Genomic DNA, 20432 nt, shown 5'->3' with positions numbered 1-20432 from the left:
GAGTCAGTGCATGAAATGGGTGGTATACAGGATGGACTAGGACCAAAACCTAATCCTGCCATCTAAATACCCCACTCCCACCCCACCCCCAAGGAAACAAATAAGATTCTTTAGTGCCCAGAATTGCAACTTCCCTCTTCTCCTTGGGTCCTACCAGAATCCTAGCACACTTCCTCCTTCTTGTAAATGACCAGATAAACCTGTACAGAAATGCACAATAACTTGGTCCCATTTATTAAGTCCCACTGTGAATAAAGTTCTGTGCTGGGCATTGGGAAGGGGGAATATGAAGTTACTTCCCTCCAAGAGTTCCCCAAGATGGAAAACAGAGGCACCCATGAACAACCCTGATGCAGCACAGACTCTAAGAGCCGTCATCTGAAGTAGAGCTACAGCAGTATGGCTGTGGGGCTGTGGGGCAGTGGGGGAGGGAAGAGTTTTGTCAAGCAGATGCATTCTTGACAGTGATGCAAACTACTGAATGTTATCTTCAAGGAAAAGGTAATCTTTCCTGCTTCTGCTTGCAGTTCTGGCTGCTAAGACTAGAGTTCCATCAGTAAACTTCCCTCTGTATTCTGAAGAGCTTAAATTGAATGCAGTTTCCAATGTGCTTTTTTTTTTCTCCTTCTCTTTTAAAATTATGATAGCCTTACTTCTCGTCTGCCAAAAACTGGTGAAACCATCCATGGTCATAAGTTTTTTATTGGCTTTGGAGGGAAAGGTGCCAACCAGTGTGTCCAAGCAGCTAGGCTTGGAGCAAAGACATCTATGGTGTGCAAGGTAAGTGTAAAGTACGGTGGAGAGGGTTCTAGAGGTGAGAACCCGGTTTAAGACATGAGCTCATTTTTTAAAACTATTTTAAAGTGAACAATTCAGTGGCATTTAGTACATTCACAGTGTTGTACAACCACCATTTCTATCTAGTTCCAGAACATTTCCATCATTCCAAAGTAAAAACTCCTTGCCCATTAAGCAGTTTCTCCCCATTCCCCCCTCCCCTCAGCCCCTGGCAACCACCAGTCTGCCTTCTGTCTCTATGGATTTATCTATTCTGGATATTTCCTATAAATGGAATTATATGATATGTGACATTTTGTGTCTGGCTTCTTTCACTTAGCATAATGTTTTCAAGGTTCATCTACCTTATAGCATGTATTAGTACTTTATTCCTTTTGTGGCTGAATAATATTCCATTGTATATACCACAATTTGTTTATCCATTTATGTGCTGATGGGCTGTTCCCACCTTTTGGCTGTTGTGAACAGTGCTGCTATAAACAAGTACATGTACATGCATGTTTAAGTATCTGTATGAGTCTTTGAGGGGTTCGTGGTTTTTTTAATTTATTTATTTTTATTTATTTTTGGCTGTATTGGGTCTTCATCGCTGCACGCAGGCTTTCTCTAGTTGCAGCGAGCGGGGGCTACTCTTCGTTGTGGTGCACAGGCTTCTCATTGCAGTGGCTTCACTTGTTGCGGTGCACAGGCTCTAGGCACGCGGGCTTCAGTAGTTGTGGCTCGCGGGCTCTAGAGCACAGGCTCAGTAGTTGTGGTGCACGGGCTTAGTTGCTCCACGGCATGTGGGATATTCCCAGACTAGGGATCGAACCCGTGTCCCCTGCATTGGCAGGCAGATCCTTAACCACTGCACCACCAGGGAAGCCCAGGTTCGTTGTTTTTAAAGATTTAAATAGGAGAGAGTAATCTTCCTTGTCCTTCATATTAGTTTCTACCTCACTGAATCCTCTGGGAAGTAGCAGTCCTCAAATAACTTAATGCTGCATTCCCTGAATTTAATGAGTTTATAACCGGAGTGTAAGAAGTGAGGGGAATTAGCCTACTCCAGTGGGTTTCTGTGGTCCAGCTTCTAAACAACAGCATAAATCATCCTGTTTTTAGCAGGTTTCACTCCAGCAACACAGCTCTTGGAAACTTGGTCTAATAACTGATGATTTACTCATCTCTAAGCTATTTTCTTCTAATGCTGTATCTTGGATCAGAAAGGAGTCTGGGCGACTTCCCTGGTGGTGCAGTGGTTAAGAATCCACCTGCCAATGCAGGAGACACAGGTTCCGTCCCTGGTCCGGGAAGATCCCACATGCCGTGGAGCAACAAAGCCCGTGCACTACAACTGCTGAGCCCACACACCATAGAGCCCGTGAGCCGCAACTACTGAGCCCGCATGCTTCTGTTCCTCTCACATCCACTCCTATGGTTTCGTGATTCATTTCCCAAGTTGTTTCACAATTCAAATATTTCTATTTTGCATTTTGGGAAATGTTCGAGTAAGGAGGCTGATTAAACAGAGGTGCTATTTGTTTTATTCTGGTCTGTGTATGATGGTTATGTGAGCACCTGTACAATTTTGAAAGTTCTTTATATCTACTGTGACTGATTTAGTCGTCTGTTGTTTAGCCCCACAGTGGAATTTAGCCTGGGTGTCTGTACAGAAAGGACATGGAAACATGGCTTCAGCTAAAACCTATACAAGGTTACTTTGCTTAGATATCCTGGGACCTTTAGACATGGATTTATTTAAGCTTAAACAGATTGCATTGTATTCTTAGACTTCTTAAAAAGAAAAATATCTTTTATAATAAGAGTTATTGTTATCCATTAATCATAATATTTCATTCAATTATGAAGTATATTTTTATTTAGCAAATTAGCCAAACTGCCTCATAGCAGGTTTCTTAAAGATAACAAATTCCAAGTAGAAAACCAAAATCATGAAATTACTCAAGCTAAAAATGAACAGATGGAGCAAAAGAAAAACAGGTAGAAAATTTTCTTAGCAGCCTTAACTTACTACTGCCCTGCAACAAGCTCAGATTCAAGCTCTGATGGAGGAGCACTGGCACAGGCACAACATCTGATACTGAGCTAAGGGGAAATATTTGTCAGGACATTGTGATGAAGGCTATTAAGCAAGAATCCATCGAGATGCGTACAGTGACACGTGTAATGAAACACTTCAAGTAGTTAAGAGTTGTGTAGTCAGTACTCAGCTGAGTCACTGGCCAAGGCCACAGTCCGAGGATCATAGGGAGCCCCACCCTCCCTATCCCACCCCACTAGGTGGCCACAAAGCACGGAGCTCATCTCCCTGTGCTATGCGGCTGCTTCCCACTAGCTATCTGTTTTACATTTGGTAGTGTATATATGTCAATGCTACTCTCTCACTTCGTAAAGGACTTTTTAAATAGGACTCAGATCTCCATTGCTTTTTGTCCCCGTTTCAATACAATAAATATTGTAAGCCTGGGCATAGATATGCTCCCAGTTGGCTATATCGTTCTTATGAAAGGAATAAGATACATGGTTATATATATATGTACATATATATGTGTGTGTATGTGTGTATGCATATATATATATATATATATTGCATGATTAGCACAGGAAAAGGCAACTAGAACAACGGACTAGAATAATGTACTGAACCTCTGCCGTATCTGTGTGTGTTTGTGTGTGTATATATATATATATATATATATATATATATATATATATATATATATTTTTTTTTTGGCCACACCAGGCAGCTTGTGCGATCTTAGTTCCCCAACCAGGGATCAAACCCACACCCTCGGCAGTGAAAGCGTGGAGTCCTAACCACTGTACCACCAGGGAATTCCCAAGATACGTGGTTATATTAAACAGCATTATTTACACCAAACCATTAATGGAGCTGTTATGTTTTTACTAAAATAATAATAGTAATACAGTCTCATTTTTAAAATAATGCACCCACCTGCTTGCTTCCATGATCAATTGCTTTTCTGTTGAAGATAGGCAGCAACAGGAAGAATTACAAGTGTCTGGGAGAACTAGATGGCCAGGAAAGTAGTTTATAAGATTGACTCCAAGCAGCAGTAGCCCTGCCCCTACCCCAAGAGAAGCAGCCATAGTAGCAGCAGTACAGCCATGATGATGATGATGATGATAACACCAAGTCATATTACTTAATCCTTTAAAGTTTTAAATGTCCTTTCATGCATATTATTTTATTTTACCCTCACAGCAAACTGGCTGGGTCTTTCCAGATAAGGAAACTGAAGCCTGTAGACGGTTAAAGTGGCTTGCCCCAGATCACACAGCTAATGTGAAGGGACTTCTGACTTCCATGACACAAATGAAAATATTTTCTTCCTATTCTTAGGCTTTTTTCACTACTTTTACTTTGTAATGTATCACTACAACCTCCATGCGAAGTTAATGGAGCTAGAGTTGACTTCTAATCCTCAACAGTGTTGCTATTTTTCCATTTATTTTTGACAAGAGAATACCAAAGAAGGCAAAAACAAAGGATTTTATTCCACTTCTCATGTAGAACTTAGAAGGCCAGCCAACAGATTTGCCAGGAAATCACTATTAGAATAAATCTGGAACCATAACAATCACTGAGGGATGTAGCCAATCAGGTAATTCTCTGGGCAGGAAGAAGATAGGCAGCTACTGCAGCCTCTAAAATACAGCTGCAGCAAGCCTGCAAAAGCTTTCACAGCCTGAGCATGAAATCCCTTCCTAATTAGGCCTCTGATGCACACGATATTCCACCTGGTGTTATAGCTGTGTCTCCATGTCTTATTTTCCCTCCAATATCATCAGTTTCTTGAGGGCAAAACTCCATGTTTTGGTTTCTTCCTCCCCTCCAACAATTCTTCCGAACCCTGGCACTTCTTAATATTTGTAAATCAGCACCATTTATCAAGCCTGCCCTTGGTATTCACCTTAAACAGATTTTGCCTGTATAAAACTGATAGGGAAGGGTAGAGAAGTTCCTTTGCTCTAATTTATATCAGGCTCCACATGCCTAGGGATGGCCTTTCTTAATTCCTACAGCATTCTTATAATGATACTTTCCCAACTATACAACACTTTTGATTACACATGGGAGAGAGTTAAATAATGTAAATAAATTTTTTTTTTTTTAAAGATGAGATAACAAAGATTTTGTTTTCTGGTGTGAGTCTTTGACCTAAGAAACAGGATGCCTTGGCTCTTACCTGGTAGAAAATGGCCAGCCTTCCATAAAGGAAACCTTTAGTCGATGACCTCCTTCTACCAGGGGACTCTCCCCACAGCAACCCTCTGTACTTCACTGTAGAGATAGAAATTCTGCTAATAACAACTTATATATTATTTGAGATTATTGCCTAATCAGCATTTCCACCAGAAAAGGACCACAGGGAAAAGTGTTCCTTGAGGAAGAAGGCGTCAGAGGTGGCATTTAAGTCAGAGGTCAGCAAACTGTGTCCCATGGGGCAAATCTTGGTCACCATGTACTTTTGTAAGTAAAGTTTTATTGGAACACAGCCATACCCATTTGTTCACAGATTGTCTTTGGCTGTTTTCACACTACAATAGCAGAGCTGAATAGGTGCAGGAGAGACCATCTGGCCTGCAATGTCTAAATCATTACTACCTATCTGGCCCTTGACAGAAAAAGTTTTCTGACCCTTAACCTAGACAGTCTAAAAGCTTACCAGGAGGGCTTCCCTGGTGGCGCAGTGGTTGAGAGTCCGCCTGCCGATGCAGGGGACACGGGTTTGTGACCCGGTCTGGGAAGATCCCATGTGCCGCGGAGCGGCTGGGCCCGTGAGCCATGACCGCTGAGCCTGCGCGTCCGGAGCCTGTGCTCCGCAACGGGAGAGGCCACAACAGTGAGAGGCCCGCGTACTGCAAAAAAAAAAAAAAAAGCTTACCAGGAAATGTTATCATCACTCATTGAGGTTCTTGATCAAGTTAACCTCTAGGTTTCTTTCTGTTGATATGTCCAAAGAGGAGCAGAATATACCAGGAGTGCTGACACCTAGATAGAGACGTTATCCACTGACCAAGTGCTCATCTGCAGGACAGAAAAATAGAAGTATAGTTCAGGTGTGGCAAGCCTAAAAGCCTATGAGGCCAAACAGGTAACATACATTGCAGTAGGCCAGGTGGGGGCTATGGTGAACTAGAGAGCATGTGCTCACTAATGAGATAGGTTCAGCTCTGTTGTCTTGCAAGAATGTAGGCCTGGTGTTTACCAGGACCTCTAAATTTTCAGGACTTCCCAGAAACGTGTTTGTTTTTGTGGAGTCTCCTGATATTTAAATGGTGACAAGCTGGTTAAAAGTAAAAATAGGAGGAGATCCACACAAAAACCTGCACATGGATGTTTATAGCAGCTCAATTCACAATTGCCAAAACTTGGAAGCAACCAAGATGTCCTTCAGTGGGTGAATGGGGAAATAAACGGTACATCCATGCCATGGAATATCATTCAGCACTAAAAAGAAATGAGTAATCAGGCCATGAAAAGACATGGAGGAACCTTAGATGCATATTACTAAGTGAAAGAAGCCATTCTGAAAAGGCTACGTGGTGTATGATTCCAATTATATGGCATTCTGGAAAACACAAAACTATGGAGACAGTGAAAAGATCAGTAGTTTCCAGGGCCTAAGAGGAGGGAGGGATGAATAGGCAGAGCACGGAGGATTTTTAGGGCAGTGAAACTATTCTGTATGAGACTATAATGGTGTATACGTGTCTATACGTTTGCCAAAACCCAAAGAATGTACAATCCCAGAATGGACCCAGATGTAAGTATGGAGTTTGTGTGATGATGATGTGTCAATATAGATTCATTGATTGTAAAAAATGTGAAACCCTAATCATGTTGTCTGTGAATGGAAGAGTCCAAAGGAAAAATCGAAGTATCATTACCAGAATGGATGCTAGGATGCAAAACAACAGAATTCCACTACACCAACTTACCCAAGTTAGCTAGGACTTTTTAAATTCCCTCCTCTTTGCCCCATGTCAGGGTCAGTGGAGAAGATAAGAAGATTCTAAAACACCAGGCAGGTCATTACAAAGATGCCTTCATTTATACTGAAGTATGAACAGCTGACATTCTTCGTAAATAGCGAGGATTGTTGATGGTGGACAGCTCTGTCTCAATGGCAATTTCCATATGAAAAGATCAAAATGAGAGTGAAGCTACAGAACTTGTGACAGTCATTAAATGTTTCACGTTTTAGGCAGGATACAAATGGAACATTAATATATAACAATTATTTGGGCTGAAATCAAGTATAGCATCTTACATTAAGAGGATTAATTAGTTAATGTTTACAAAGTACCATGCAGATATGCCCTTTTAAAATGCTAAGTATTCTAAAAACTACATTGTAGCATTTTACTAAATGTAAAAAATCTAATGTGCATCATTTCTTTGGTACAGGTTGGCAAAGATTCCTTTGGCAATGATTATATAGAAAACTTGAAACAGAATGATATTTCTACAGGTAAAATTTCATCTTTCTTAAAGTTAGTTTTTATAACTTTCTTCTGGAATCTGGTTACAAGTTGAAATTACAATAGAATTATTAGATCCTCCCCTGGTGGCCAGAGAATTTTTATGCACAGCTTTGTCTAGTCTTGCTTAAATATCCTTTGGTTAATTCTTTCATGTACGTTTCTCCAGACAGGAATAAAATGATAGGAGGTTACAAGCATTCATCTCATAGAAATGTTTCAAAAGTTGGGCTTCCCTGGTGGCGCAGTGGTTGAGAGTCCGCCTGCTGATGCAGGGGACACCGACCGGTTCGTGCCCCGGTCCGGGAAGATCCCACATGCCGCGGAGCAGCTGGGCCCATGAGCCATGGCCGCTGAGCCTGCGTGTCCGGAGCCTGTGCTCCGCAATGGGAGAGGCCACAGCAGTGAGAGGCCCGCATACTGCAAAAAAAAAAAAAAGTAGGTGACAAGAGAAAACAGGTGCTGCGTTCACAAAAGATATCTTAAGAAAAGTCATTGAATGTCATAGCTGGAAATGATCTTAGAAACCACTGATGCTGATACCATCATTTCACAAAAGAGGAAAACTGAAGGCCAGATTGGTTCTGAATTTGTCCAAGAGCACACAGTTAGCTGGAGCCAGAGCCAGGACTGGAGTGCAGGTCTTTGGCTCCAGTTCAAGGCTCTTTGCTGCTGCTAAAGGCTGCCTGATCAACATTTCCATTTACACGCCAGACCATAGTTCTTGATGAGATGCGAAGCTTATGAAAATGAAGAAAATCAAACAATCTCATTTTATGAGTTTGACCTTTAGTCTTTCATCTCAAGTCTGTCATTTCTTTCACTGAAGAAAAGAAATATGGTGGTCTAGAAAAATGCATATGTGTACAACTGTGAATAATCTGAAGGCATTGGAAGCAGGGGTGGTTTGCTGGGTTGCCACTAATGTAGAAAAAAGGCACAGCTAAGTGTGAAGACTTGTATTTTCCTCATTGTGTAGGTGATGGGTATAAATTATCACTAATTACTTATTTCTTTTTTATCATTCCAGATGGTTAAAGGTTAAAAAGTTTTTCCAAGGATTAGTGGTGCATTGAAATTGTTAAAATAGATTATCCTTGCCAGGCTGTACATACATGACTGTGATTTCCTTTTTCTTTTAGAATTTACATATCAGACTAAAGATGCTGCGACAGGAACTGCTTCTATAATTGTCAGTAATGAAGGTATGTGTTTCACATATTCGAGTATCATTTCCAGAACTAGAGCAGAAGCATCAGTTTTTACCCTATTCCTATGGATCTCTTACCATAACCACCACTCCAAGTTTTAATGTGTGGTCTTTCCAATCTAAATATATATGTTTCCCTTTACTTATACTTCCCTAGTTGATCATTCAAATACAGAATTGTCCATCCAATACATATGAAGTGGTATAGTTGCCTCAAAATTATACTTATATTCTGTAGCATCCCATTACCCTTCATGTGAACCCAGAATTGACATCTCTCTCTAAAGTAGTTAAGTATTCATCTGTCATTTCAGTTACACTAAGTAAATAAATGTAAATAGGTGCAAAAGAAAGTTGATGAATCATATTTATAGAATATGTACTGAGCAAATGGCAGCAACCAATTACTTCTAACTTATTGTTAGTGTTCAATTTTGTCTGCTCTTTAAACAGCAACCAAATCTCAAAAGTCTATGTATACAGCTATGCCTGTCACGAGGCCTTGCAATAGTTGAAACATTTGTCTTTTAAAAACAGTAACTTTCAGGACTTCACTGGTGGCACAGTGGTTAAGAATCCACCTGCCAATGCAGGGGACACAGGTTCGTTCCCTGGTCCGGGAAGATTCCCCCATGCCGCGGAGCAACTAAGCCCATGCACCACAACTGCTGAGCCCGCGTGCCACAACTACTGAATCCCATGCACCTAGAGCCCATGCTCTGCAACAAGAGAAGCCACCACGATGAGAAGCCCGTGCACCACAACGAAGAGTAGCCCCCACTCACTGCAACTAGAGAAACCCCGCGCACAGCAACAAAGACCCAACACAGCCAAAAATAAATAAATTTATGGGGGGATAAAAAACAGTAACTTCCCTTTACCCTCAAGTAAACTTTTCATAATTGCTGCCAACTATTTTAAGTATAAAAACACCTACATAAGATTTTTTTTTTTCTTTTTCTTTTTTTTTTTTTTGCGGTACACGGGCCTCTCACTGCTGTGGCCTCTCCTGCCGCGGAGCACAGCCTCCGGACGCGCAGGCTCAGCGGCCATGGCTCACGGGCCCAGCTGCTCCGCGGCACGCGGGATCCTCCTGGACCGGGGCACGAACCCGTGTCCCCTGCATCGGCAGGCAGACTCCCAACCACTGCACCACCAGGGAAGCCCTACATAAGATTTTTTAAAATTAGAATTAACATTCAGAAGGACCAAGCATTTCATGGAGCACCTAGGACAGAAAAACCTACTGCATTGTGAGAAGTCAGAGTGCATTGTTTTAAATTAGGATTTCTCACAATACGTCTTTTATTTATAATGCAGTTTCATGAAGTTATGGTATTTTTAGTTCTACTTTAGTGATCTCAAAGTTGCAATAACAACGCCCCAAAAAATATATTCCACTTAAAGACAGTAGACAAAAGATTTCATTCTAACAACAGTCTGTGTCCATTATTTTAAGCTACATTTAAGTAGTTATTGCTGCTAACAGCAGCTCATTCCCTGTCTTAAACCTCTTTTTTGTGTTCTAGGGGTATCGAGTTCTGTTTCTTTCTTATCTGTGTAACAAAATACTGCATTTTCCGTGCAAAGATATTTAATATTGTGTATGGGGTGCCTGTTATGGTAGACTCTGTCTGGCTTATAGTGTATGGTAATGCCCTCGAGAGTACAGATTGTAGTAGAAGAGCTAACACAAATACCCAGAGAGGCAACAATCAGCATCTTTAAATGAAGGGATGAGTAGCAGTTTTGACAAGTTTAATTTGAGGCATGAACAAGCTCGCCATATGGCAGTGTCCACCAGACAGCTTTCATCTTGGGCTTTGTCACTCATCAGCCAAGGCCAGGCCAGAAATGTCTATTCAGGAGTCAGCAACACAGAGCAGCAGTTGACTGTAGCAGAGAGAATGAGGTCACTGAAGGAGAAAGGCGAGGAGGTATGCTGTCTTTCAGTGTGCGGGTACTTTGAATTTTTCCAGTACTGAGATAGGGTTTATGCTGAACCATCCCCACTTTATTAAGTCCTCCTTGGCCAACAGACACATCTGTGGTAAGATGATAGGCCAGCATGTGTTCTGCGGTCAGAGGTAATTTTAGGTCACGTCTATACAAGATCAGCACAAGCAGCCTAGAGCACAGAAAAGACTGATGCAACTCATCCCCCTAGGTCAGGCTGTCCTATAGAATATAATGCAAGCCACGTCCATAATTTTACATTTTCCATTAGCCACATTTTAAAAAGTAAAAAGGAACTGGTAAAATTAATCTTAATGTATTCACTTAACTCAATATATCCAAAATATTGTCCTTTCAATGTGTAATCAAAATGTTCTTTAAAATTAATGAGGGACTTCCCTGGTGGTGCAGTGCTTAAGAATCCGCCCACCAATGTAGGGGACACGGGTTCGAGCCCTGGTCCAGGAAGATCCCACATGCCGCAGAGCAACTAAGCCTGTGCGCTACAACTACTGAGCCTGCGCTCTAGAGCCCGCGAGCCACAACTACTAAAGCCTACACGCCACACCTACTGAAGCCCGCGCACCTAGAGCCCGTGCTCCACAGCAAGAGAAGCCACTGCAATGAGAAGCCCACACACCGCAACAAAGAGTAGCCCCCACTCGCCGCAACTAGAGAAAGCCCACGCGCAGCAACGAAGACCCAATGCAACCAAAAATAACTTAATTAATAAATTTAAATAAATAAAATTAATGAGATATTTTACCTTCTTTTCTTAAAACTTAGTCTTTGAAATCTGCCATGTATTGTACGATTGAAGCACATCACAGTCTAGACAAGCCACGTTTCAAGTGCTCGGTCACCACATGTGGCTTGTGCTCATGACTACCGTATTGGACGGCACAGCTCCTGAGAGTTCACCTGACAGAGAAAATGCACCACCACGCCTCCCTCACTTGCGTGGGATTGTAGAGTGGGTCCAAGTGATAAGCATACAAGATTCCTTAGTCCTGCTTCTGTTTGATCTAGTACAGTATAGGCCAAATATCACTCTCTCCCTACCTTAAGTTATCTCGTATAGTTTTTCATGTTTGATATCATAAAATGTGTTTCGATTTACAAAATCACTTTTCTGAATACCCTGGGGTACACACATGAACTGACTGCATGTTAAAGAGCATGAGTTTTTAGCATTAAGCAAGCTGATTCCTATTTATACTCATCATTATGACCTCTGTCATTTAGGATTCAGAATCTGTACCACGTATATTGTACCAGCCATTTCCCATAAGAGAAAATTTTTAAGTATGTTATATATAATTCATCAGCTAATATTCTTTGTAAATATATAAGAATATTAATAAGGGAAATCTTTTGTTTTAGATTTTTTCTCAAGATGATCAGAATAATGTGATACCTACAGAGATGTAAAGGAAGATCCATTAGGAATACGAAATTTAACATGAATGGCTTAGAAATGCTAGAATTAATACTTACATTTTATATATAATGACTTTCTAAGGATGATTGTAACATTGCAGGATGTCGTTGCTTGGTTTTGCTTGATTTTTAATATAAACATGTAGAAATTCTTTATAGGCCAGAATATCATCGTTATAGTGGCTGGAGCAAATTTACTTTTGAATACTGAAGACCTGAGGGAAGCAGCCAGTGCCATTAGCAGAGCCAAAGTAATGCTCTGCCAGCTAGAAGTAACTCCAGCAGCTTCTTTGGAAGCCCTGAGAATAGCCCACAGCAGTGGAGGTAATTCTACACATTTGTCCTTCTTTCTGTAAAAGCTTTTATCACTGTCTCAGTGAAAGTTAACCTTTCAAGTTAAGCAAAGCCATACTTTTTCTGCAGTAAAATATTCTTTCTCCCATCTGTGAGATTCACTGTCTTCCTGTAGTTCTCGATAATGTTAGAAAACCTTAAAAATAGTGAAAAAATAACATGAGTAGCATTTCTGATATCTTGAAATACAAATCTCCAATCTAGTTAGCAGAAATAATTCAAGTAGTAACTAGAATCTTTGAAGCAGCCCATTGTCCAAGATACACTCTGAGTAGTAGAATGAGTTCCATTCTGACAAGCAGAGGTTAAGCTGCAGGTCATGTATAATCACTGCCCAGGTACATTTGGATAAATGTCTCAAGGAACTGAAGATTTGTTCTTTCTCCTTTTTGTAAAACTTTATTGTCTTTTCTATAAACAACAAACGATTATTTATATGTAACATTTTCTTTGTTGTCAGTGTCCTTTAAGCAGCTTTTTGTTTTGTTTGATCTTTGACTTTGGAAATTTTCAACACACAGAAGCAGGCAGAATTGTATAAGGAAACCCATCACCCAGCTTCAAGAGTCATCGACTCGTGGCTAATCTTGATTCATCTGTTCTCCCACCCACTCCCCTTCTCTCAACCCCAGCACGTGACCAACTTTTTAAAACTCCAGATAGTTTCTTTCTGTTTGCTTCTTTTTTACCACCCACTAGTGGGGAAAGTGTCTTCTGAGTTAGAATCCCATTTCTGTTCCTTGTTAGCTTTGTGGTCTTAGCAGAATTATCTGATTTTTCTGAGCCTTATCTGTTAAATGCATACAGAAATACTCCCCTACAGAATTGGTCTAAGAATGAAATAAAATATGATGCCAAGTATGGTGTAGTACTTCTCAGTAAACGCCAATTTTCTTTTCTCTTTCACGTGTCTCTTTAAATTAAAATTAGGATGATATCCTGATCTCAGCACCCTCTGGTCAAAAAAATCAAAATAAAAAGTAGCCACTCTAAGACAGTGGCTTCTCCTTGATATTGTGGCCATAGTTCTGTGAATTATACTAAGAAGAAAATAGGGAGAGAACCACATTGACTTTTCCAGCTAAAACTTTCTCATCAAGTTACAAAACCAAAAAAAAGAAGAAGAACAGTAAGTGTGTGTATGTATCTGTGTGTTTATATAAGTGATTCTCTCAAAGTGTATAGTGTTCTACATAGCAATAAATGGAAAATAAGTTACTGAAATGATTTTGTGGAGAATTTTAAAATGTATGTCCTGATTTAACAAATTTCCTCTTGGCAAAACAACATGCTGTGGCAAATTCTCACTGACATTTAATGTATTTTTAATGGACTCGAAGCTGTCAGAAAGAATTTTAAGCCAAAACCCATTTGGTTACATTTTCTCAGGGTGTCACAGATAAAGTCTAAGGCTTATGGTGAGCATTCTCTGCAATGACTGCACTCATCATAATCAGGTGATGTGAGTACACCGTGCCACTTCATTCATGCTCCTGTCTTTCCTTGTACAGGTCAAAGTATATTCTCATGTAACTTCTTTTTTTCCTACTGTCCCTTGCTTCTCAGAGATGACTGTTCCCTCTGTCCTAGTCTAATGGCCTGTCACCTACCCATCTTGTGGCAGAGAGAAAGGTACAGGAACCACAGTTGAGGAGCTAACCTCTCACAGGTGAGGCTAGAGTTACCCGGAGGGACAGGCAGCCTGACTCGAGCTGTCATTTGTGTGGGGGGGGGGCGTCCAGCAATGCCTCCTCCATCACCTGCCAAGCAGTTCCTCTAGTCGAGGAGCTGGAGGATCTGGGGCATCAGGAATGGGTGTGGGGGGGGGGGCGTCCAGCAATGCCTCCTCCATCACCTGCCAAGCAGTTCCTCTAGTCGAGGAGCTGGAGGATCTGGGGCATCAGGAATGGGTGGGGGTAGGTGATGGAGGGCCAAAGATCACCTAGCCTACTTCACATTGCTCCTGAGAGCCAGCATGCCTAAGCAGTGATTCTGCGTGATCTTTCTTATATAGTAATATTGGAAGTAGTAATTCCTGCACTTATATGTACTTTACAGTTTATAAAGCACTTTCATATATATTTGGTCCTCAGAAAAACCTTATGACAAAAATATGGCAGGCATTCTTCTCCCAGATTGAAGGGGAGAAGACAGACTTGGAGAGGTTAAGTAATTAGCTCAACCACGGTCACTGTAGAAACCAGGATTCCAGACTCCAAGACCCAAGTTCTGTATCCTAGAGCACATTTTAAGTAAAGAAACTGCCACATCCCATTGATATCAAGGAACTGAGCCTTTATGAAGAGTGTCTCTAGAAAAGTGAAATCCATGAATCGTAACAATGTCCAACATGTAGCCTAAGCTTTGAGTGTTATTACTGCTCGAGTCACAGAGACAAGACCCTAGAGTGTTCTCAGCAATGTGTCCCCTATCTGCAAATGCCCATGCACACAGGAGCCTCTGTCTAGAACTCAACTGGTCCCCGTTTGGTAGGTAACAGTCAGACACAGCTTAGATTTTATACTATGAGGTGTGTGTGTGTGTGTGTGTGTGTGTGTGTGTGTGTGTGTGTGTGTGTGTGTGTGTGTGAATTTAATGCGTCTTCATTCTCACCTGAGAGAAGAGTGGTACAATGAAAGGAGCACTGGTTTGGGAGTCATGAAGTATGGCTTTGAATTCAGAATCAATCACTTACCAAATAGGGGACCTCATGCAAGTAAGTCAGTTCCTTGCACTGAGCCTCATTTTATTCTGTGAACAAGGGAATTGGACTGAGAGCTCTCACAGTTCTTCAGTGTCACAATGTGAAAATGGGCTGATCACAGAGCAGGCCCAGCAGAGCATAAAGACCTGTTGATTGCTGAGTGTCCTGTCCATTACCCCACAAGGCTGCATATGTGCTAATCAGCATTATTCCATCTACAAGGAAGATGGTAAAATCCATGTCATCATCATCATCTATGGGTTTATTATCACAACTCCTTTATCTATATACTTATCTGTGTACTTACAAGCAGTGACATTTGAATTAAACACATTGTATAACTGGGTTATGTATCAGTTGTTAAAATACAGAGGAAAAGACCCCCCGCCTTCATCTTTGAATATACTGTCTCAGAAATCGCTCTCTTTACCAAAATGAAAGCATTGGTTTTAAACAGCACCTGCAACACCAAAAATGACTTGGGAGCCCTCTACAGCCCCCTCCTCTCTAGGTCACAGTGGTGTGAGGTAGGCCCACGGCAGAGCTGGTGGTACAGCTGCTTGTGATGAAATTATGCCTGTTGGTTCTGGTCTTTATATCCATTTCAAAGCAAATGGGACATTACAGGAACAATTATAAATAATTGAGATTGTAAGATCGCCAAGATTAAACTCTAGGTAGGATACAAAATATCTTTTAATGACACTTTAGTCCTTTTCCATTTGGCAAACAGAATTTCTTGGCTGGCCACCTTGACTTTCACAATAACATGGTCCAGCACATAGCCCAAGTTTTGGGTGTTTTTGATGCTCAAGTCACAGAGAAGAACCTCTAGAGTGGGAGACTGCCAAGCCAGTGTTTTGGGTAGCCCAACCTTCCTATGGTTTCTTTACTTAGGGTGATTTTCTTCCCCTGTTTCTCTGAGCTTGTTATTAGGGCCTTCTTTTTTTTTTTTTTTTTATAATACACAATGTATTTATTTATTTATTTATTTATGGCTGTGTTGGGTCTTCATTTCTGTGCATGGGCTTTCTCTAGTTGTGGCAAGTGGGGGTCACTCTTCATCGCGGTGCGCAGGCCTCTCACTATCGCGGCCTCTGTTGTTGCGGAGCACAGGCTCCAGACGCGCAGGCTCAGTAATTGTGGCTCACGGGCCCAGTTGCTCCATGGCATGTGGGATCTTCCCAGACCAGGGCTCGAACCCGTGTCGTCTGCATTGGCAGGCAGATTCTCAACCACTGCGCCACCAGGGAAGCCCAGGGCCTTCTTAACTGTCCAGCCCCCTGCCCTCCATGGTGACATCATTAAGAGCTTCCACCTCATTTTCCTGTCTTTGCGCCTGTACAACTGCCTCCCTGGGCCTCACCAGTTCCTCACTGACATTATTGCACCAGCCATTGACATGCTGTTAAGACAACTGGGAGTTTAGTCCGTCATACGTTGTAATGAATAATAATTACTGTTGGGTGCTGTCAGTCACCTCTGCAACTCCAAGTTACTCCATGGTACATCCTGTGTTCTCTAGTTTTGCATGGTTCCAGGATGACATCAGTTTTTTTTTCATCTTGACTATTACAAATTTGCATTCTTCTTTGATGAACTACATCTACTAGTTCTTCACTTTTTTTTCATCATGGTAAAGTATTCATGCTTATTTATGGTAGCATGAGCCAAAGAGGCTCCTTTCTTTATGGTATTTTCACTTTTCCCCTAAATTTAGTTATTAGACTCTAAGCCTATGTATCCAGTTTCTTTTGGTAAGAATGCTTTCCCTTGGTAAGATACAGGCAAATAAGATTTGCTTGATTTTTATACAGTATTTACAGTCAAATTAAATTGTAGAATTTCTCAATCCAGCAGTTGTTGCTTAAAATTCAATGTCACTGTTTCTTTAAAATTTGTTTTGGGGACTTCCCTGGTGGTGCAGTGGTTAAGAATCCTCCTGCCAATGCAGGGGATACGGGTTCGAGCCCTGGTCTGGGAAGATCCCACATGCTATGGAGCAACTAAGCCCATGTGCCACAACTACTGAGCCTGCGCTCTAGAGCCGGCAAGCCGCAACTACTGAGCCCACGTGCCACAACTACTGAAGCCCACGCACCTAGAGCCCGTGCTCCTCAACAGGAGAAGCCACTGCAATGAGAAGCCTGTGCACCACAATGAGGAGTAGCCCTCGCTTGCCGCAACTAGAGAAAGCCCATGTGCAGCAACTAAGACCCAGCACAGCCAAAAGTAAATAAATAAAATAATTTTTTTTATTTGTTTTTATTGTGAAAAATTTTAAGTATGGTAAACTCATATATACTCTGATTTAGCTTCAACAATTATCAACACTTGGCCAATCTTGTTTCATCTATACCCCAACTTATTACTCCCATCCCCCATTGCAACCTTGGATTATTTTGAAGCAAAACCCAGACATTGTATCATTTCACTCACAGTGTACTCATTTTTTCCATTACATCATTTCACTCACAGTGTACTCATTTTTTCTTTTTTTAAATCTGTTGTGTATCTATACACTAGCAATTCTTTTTTTTAAATTAATTAATTTATTTATTAATTTTTGGCTGCATTGGGTCTTTGTTGCCGCACACCGGCTTTCTCTAGTTGCAGCGAACGGGGGCTACTCTTTGTTGCGGGGCACAGGCTTCAACACTGCGGTGGCTTCTCTTGTTGCAAAGCACAGGCTCTAAGCACGCGAGCTTCAGTAGTTGTGGCACACGGGCTTAGTTGCTCCGTGGCATGTGAGATCTTCCCGGACCAGGGATTGAACCCGTGTCCCCTGCATTGGCAGGCAGATTCTTAACCACTGTGCCACCAGGGAAGCCCATGTACTCGTTTTTTGATGTGAGATATTATATATATTTTAAGAATTATGTCTTTGCATGATGTATAGCAGTTAATCTGTGGTCAGATTTATTCTCAGCCTTTTGTAACTAATCACTTATTAGTTTAGTGAGTAACCTCTCAGACTTTTCTCTTCTATGTAAGTGTATAAATGTAAATACACATATAGTTATGTTTTATTTGTTTTGTTCAAAATGAGGGAGATCCTACCATAGACTTTATTATAAAACTGCCTTTTTCACTTATAAATAAATTATAGAAGTCTTTATGTGGCAAAACAGAGATCTGCTTCATTCTTTTGAACAGCAGCAGGGCATTCCATTGGACGTATATGTCATAATTTTTTATCCACTCTAATAGATACTTAGGTTTCTTTTGGTTTTTTTTCTGTTACAAGCAGAGCTGAATGAGCATCACTGTACCTCATCTTTGCAGGCCTGTGTATGTCTGTAGGACAGGGTTAGAAAAGGAATTGCTGGATCAAGGATCTTTTAGGATAAAATGGAACTTTTATAAGAAGAATGGCTCTACCCTATTGTTGCATACTGATAGCTTGCTCTAACTTGTGCTCAGAGCTGCTGAGTGCAGCTTTGAGGATCAGATTAGGTGAGCAATGGTGTTTCAATTTAATGCATGAGGAAAATAGGGAACAACATATTTATTTTGAAAACCTAAAAAGTAAATGGGTGTGTTAGAATGCTGGGCAATGATGGCTTTTATGCATAATTGACATCTCTGAGACCTTGCAGAAGCGGGAAAACCAATGAGAGAGATTTTTGCCAGGCTAAAAACTCCATCAGAAGGCAGAAGAGATGGGTGGACAGGCGGGGGTGTTGGGCTATGGGTAAAGGACAATATAATAACAGTAATATCCTTTACTTTTATACAACACTTCATAGTTTACACAGGGCTCTTACATCCATTTTCTAATTTAAGCCTCACAATAACCCTGTCCAAAAATATGAGCAGCCAAAAATATACCATAGAATTTCTGTGGGTGGACATTCTGGATTCTAAAATAATGAAAATATGGGAATAGTATTAGCCTATAAACCACTGGACGAGATCCACTGACTGAACCAAAATGTTAAGTAAGACCAAAGAAGGGGCAGCAGTAGATTAGCTAGCCTCTCCAGGCAGAAGTAGTGGACAGCTTCCACTAGCCACATGCTGATACACATCTCCCTAGGAACGTGGAATGCATCAGCACCAAACTAGCCATGGAAGAGCCACGTGGAGAACCCGTCAATGTGCACGCTCACTGACCTTACCCCCAGAGATTCTGATTCAGTGGGTTTGAGGTGGAGCCCAGAAGTCAGGCATTTTAATAAGCTGTCCTAGTGAGGCTGATATGCAGCCAAGTTGGTGAACCACTGTTCTAGAAGAGTCTCTGGGGACTGCAGCTACAGAGTTTTACTCTATGAGTCTATAGTAAATTAAGGTTACTAAACACACATAAGTCAGTGGACCTGGGTAGAAGAAAGAAGACCAACCAATCTAGTTGGGTACTCTGGTGGATAAGTGTTTTGACAGAGGGAGAGCTTCCTATGAATATAATTTCTAAATACTTAAAAAACAATTTACAAAGTTCCAGAACAAAGGCTGTTTTTAAATATTGTGAATTGGCATGGGGGGCTTGTGTTGCTATGGACAAAGTCCTGGCCTAGAGAGGCAACCACTTTAGAAACGACCAAACCCTGGACTTCAAGCTGGAGGACCCTGGGTAGGGACCCAGCTTAACCATCTCCCAGTGTTAGGACCTTAGACTGACCTCATCTCTCTGAGGTTCACTTTCCTCTGAAAAATATACTTCTTCTAACACTGTGATGGCCGTGACATTCTCATTTTTCCTCTTTCTGCTGTCCCCATCCATCCTCCTCTTGTAGTCTGAGCTAGCTCTTAGCCTCTGATTGAATTTCTCCTCCTTTATCAACCTTTCCTTTACATTCCCAGATTGCCCACAGAAGCCAAGACTATAAGCTTTTGTGTGAATGTGTATGTTTGCATGAGTAAGTGCAACATATTTGGAAGACATACATAGGTGTTCAAAACGTGGATATGTACATGAACTTCCTACTTACTGTTCTTACCAGGAAATTTTTAAGCTCTTCATTGTTTCCTTTCTATCATCTCTTTTTTACTTTCCTGGAAAATGGATTTATGAACTAGCCTTGCATCTAAGCACTCACAGTAACCCACAAAAATGTTCACCAGCCTGCATGTTCACATTTATACATGTCCTTTCATGCCACAACATTCAAATTTTTCTTTAATGTTCTTGTTGTCCTTTGCCATAACTTTGTATCACCTTAGTTGTAAATATTGATGCTTGCCCTTGAAGCTGAAATGTTGTAAAGTGAAAAGTAGAGCAAATGGACATAACAAGGAATTGCTACTAGGCTATCACGGAGATTGAGATTCCAGACTTTTCTACAACTGTAACTAAGTTGATTTTTTTTTTTTTTGGCCGTACACGGGCCTCTCACTGTTGTGGCCTCTCCCGTTGCAGAGCACAGGCTCTGGACGCTCAGGCTCAGCGGCCATGGCTCACGGGCCCAGCCGCTCCGCGGCATGTGGGATCTTCCCGGACCGGGGCACGAACCCGTGTCC

The 20432-nt window shown here is 41.4% G+C and overlaps 1 protein-coding gene across 2 annotated transcripts in view; it reads left to right on the top strand.

Annotated features, from left to right (window-relative positions):
• The window catches only part of RBKS (ribokinase), a 77611-nt gene that overhangs the window by 18766 nt on the left and 38413 nt on the right, over positions 1 to 20432 (top strand). For both annotated transcript variants that reach the window (XM_007470860.1, XM_007470861.1), the window contains exons 2-5: positions 648 to 780; positions 7235 to 7298; positions 8451 to 8513; positions 12074 to 12238. In XM_007470860.1, the coding sequence (XP_007470922.1) occupies positions 648 to 780; positions 7235 to 7298; positions 8451 to 8513; positions 12074 to 12238 (425 nt within the window). The remainder of the gene's footprint in view (positions 1 to 647; positions 781 to 7234; positions 7299 to 8450; positions 8514 to 12073; positions 12239 to 20432) is intronic.

This window comes from Lipotes vexillifer, unplaced genomic scaffold (assembly GCF_000442215.2).
Source record: "Lipotes vexillifer unplaced genomic scaffold, Lipotes_vexillifer_v1.1 scaffold717, whole genome shotgun sequence".
Taxonomy (NCBI): Eukaryota; Metazoa; Chordata; class Mammalia; order Artiodactyla; family Lipotidae; genus Lipotes; species Lipotes vexillifer.
Note: the sequence above shows the minus strand (reverse complement) of the source record. Positions and strands in the feature narration are given on the sequence as shown.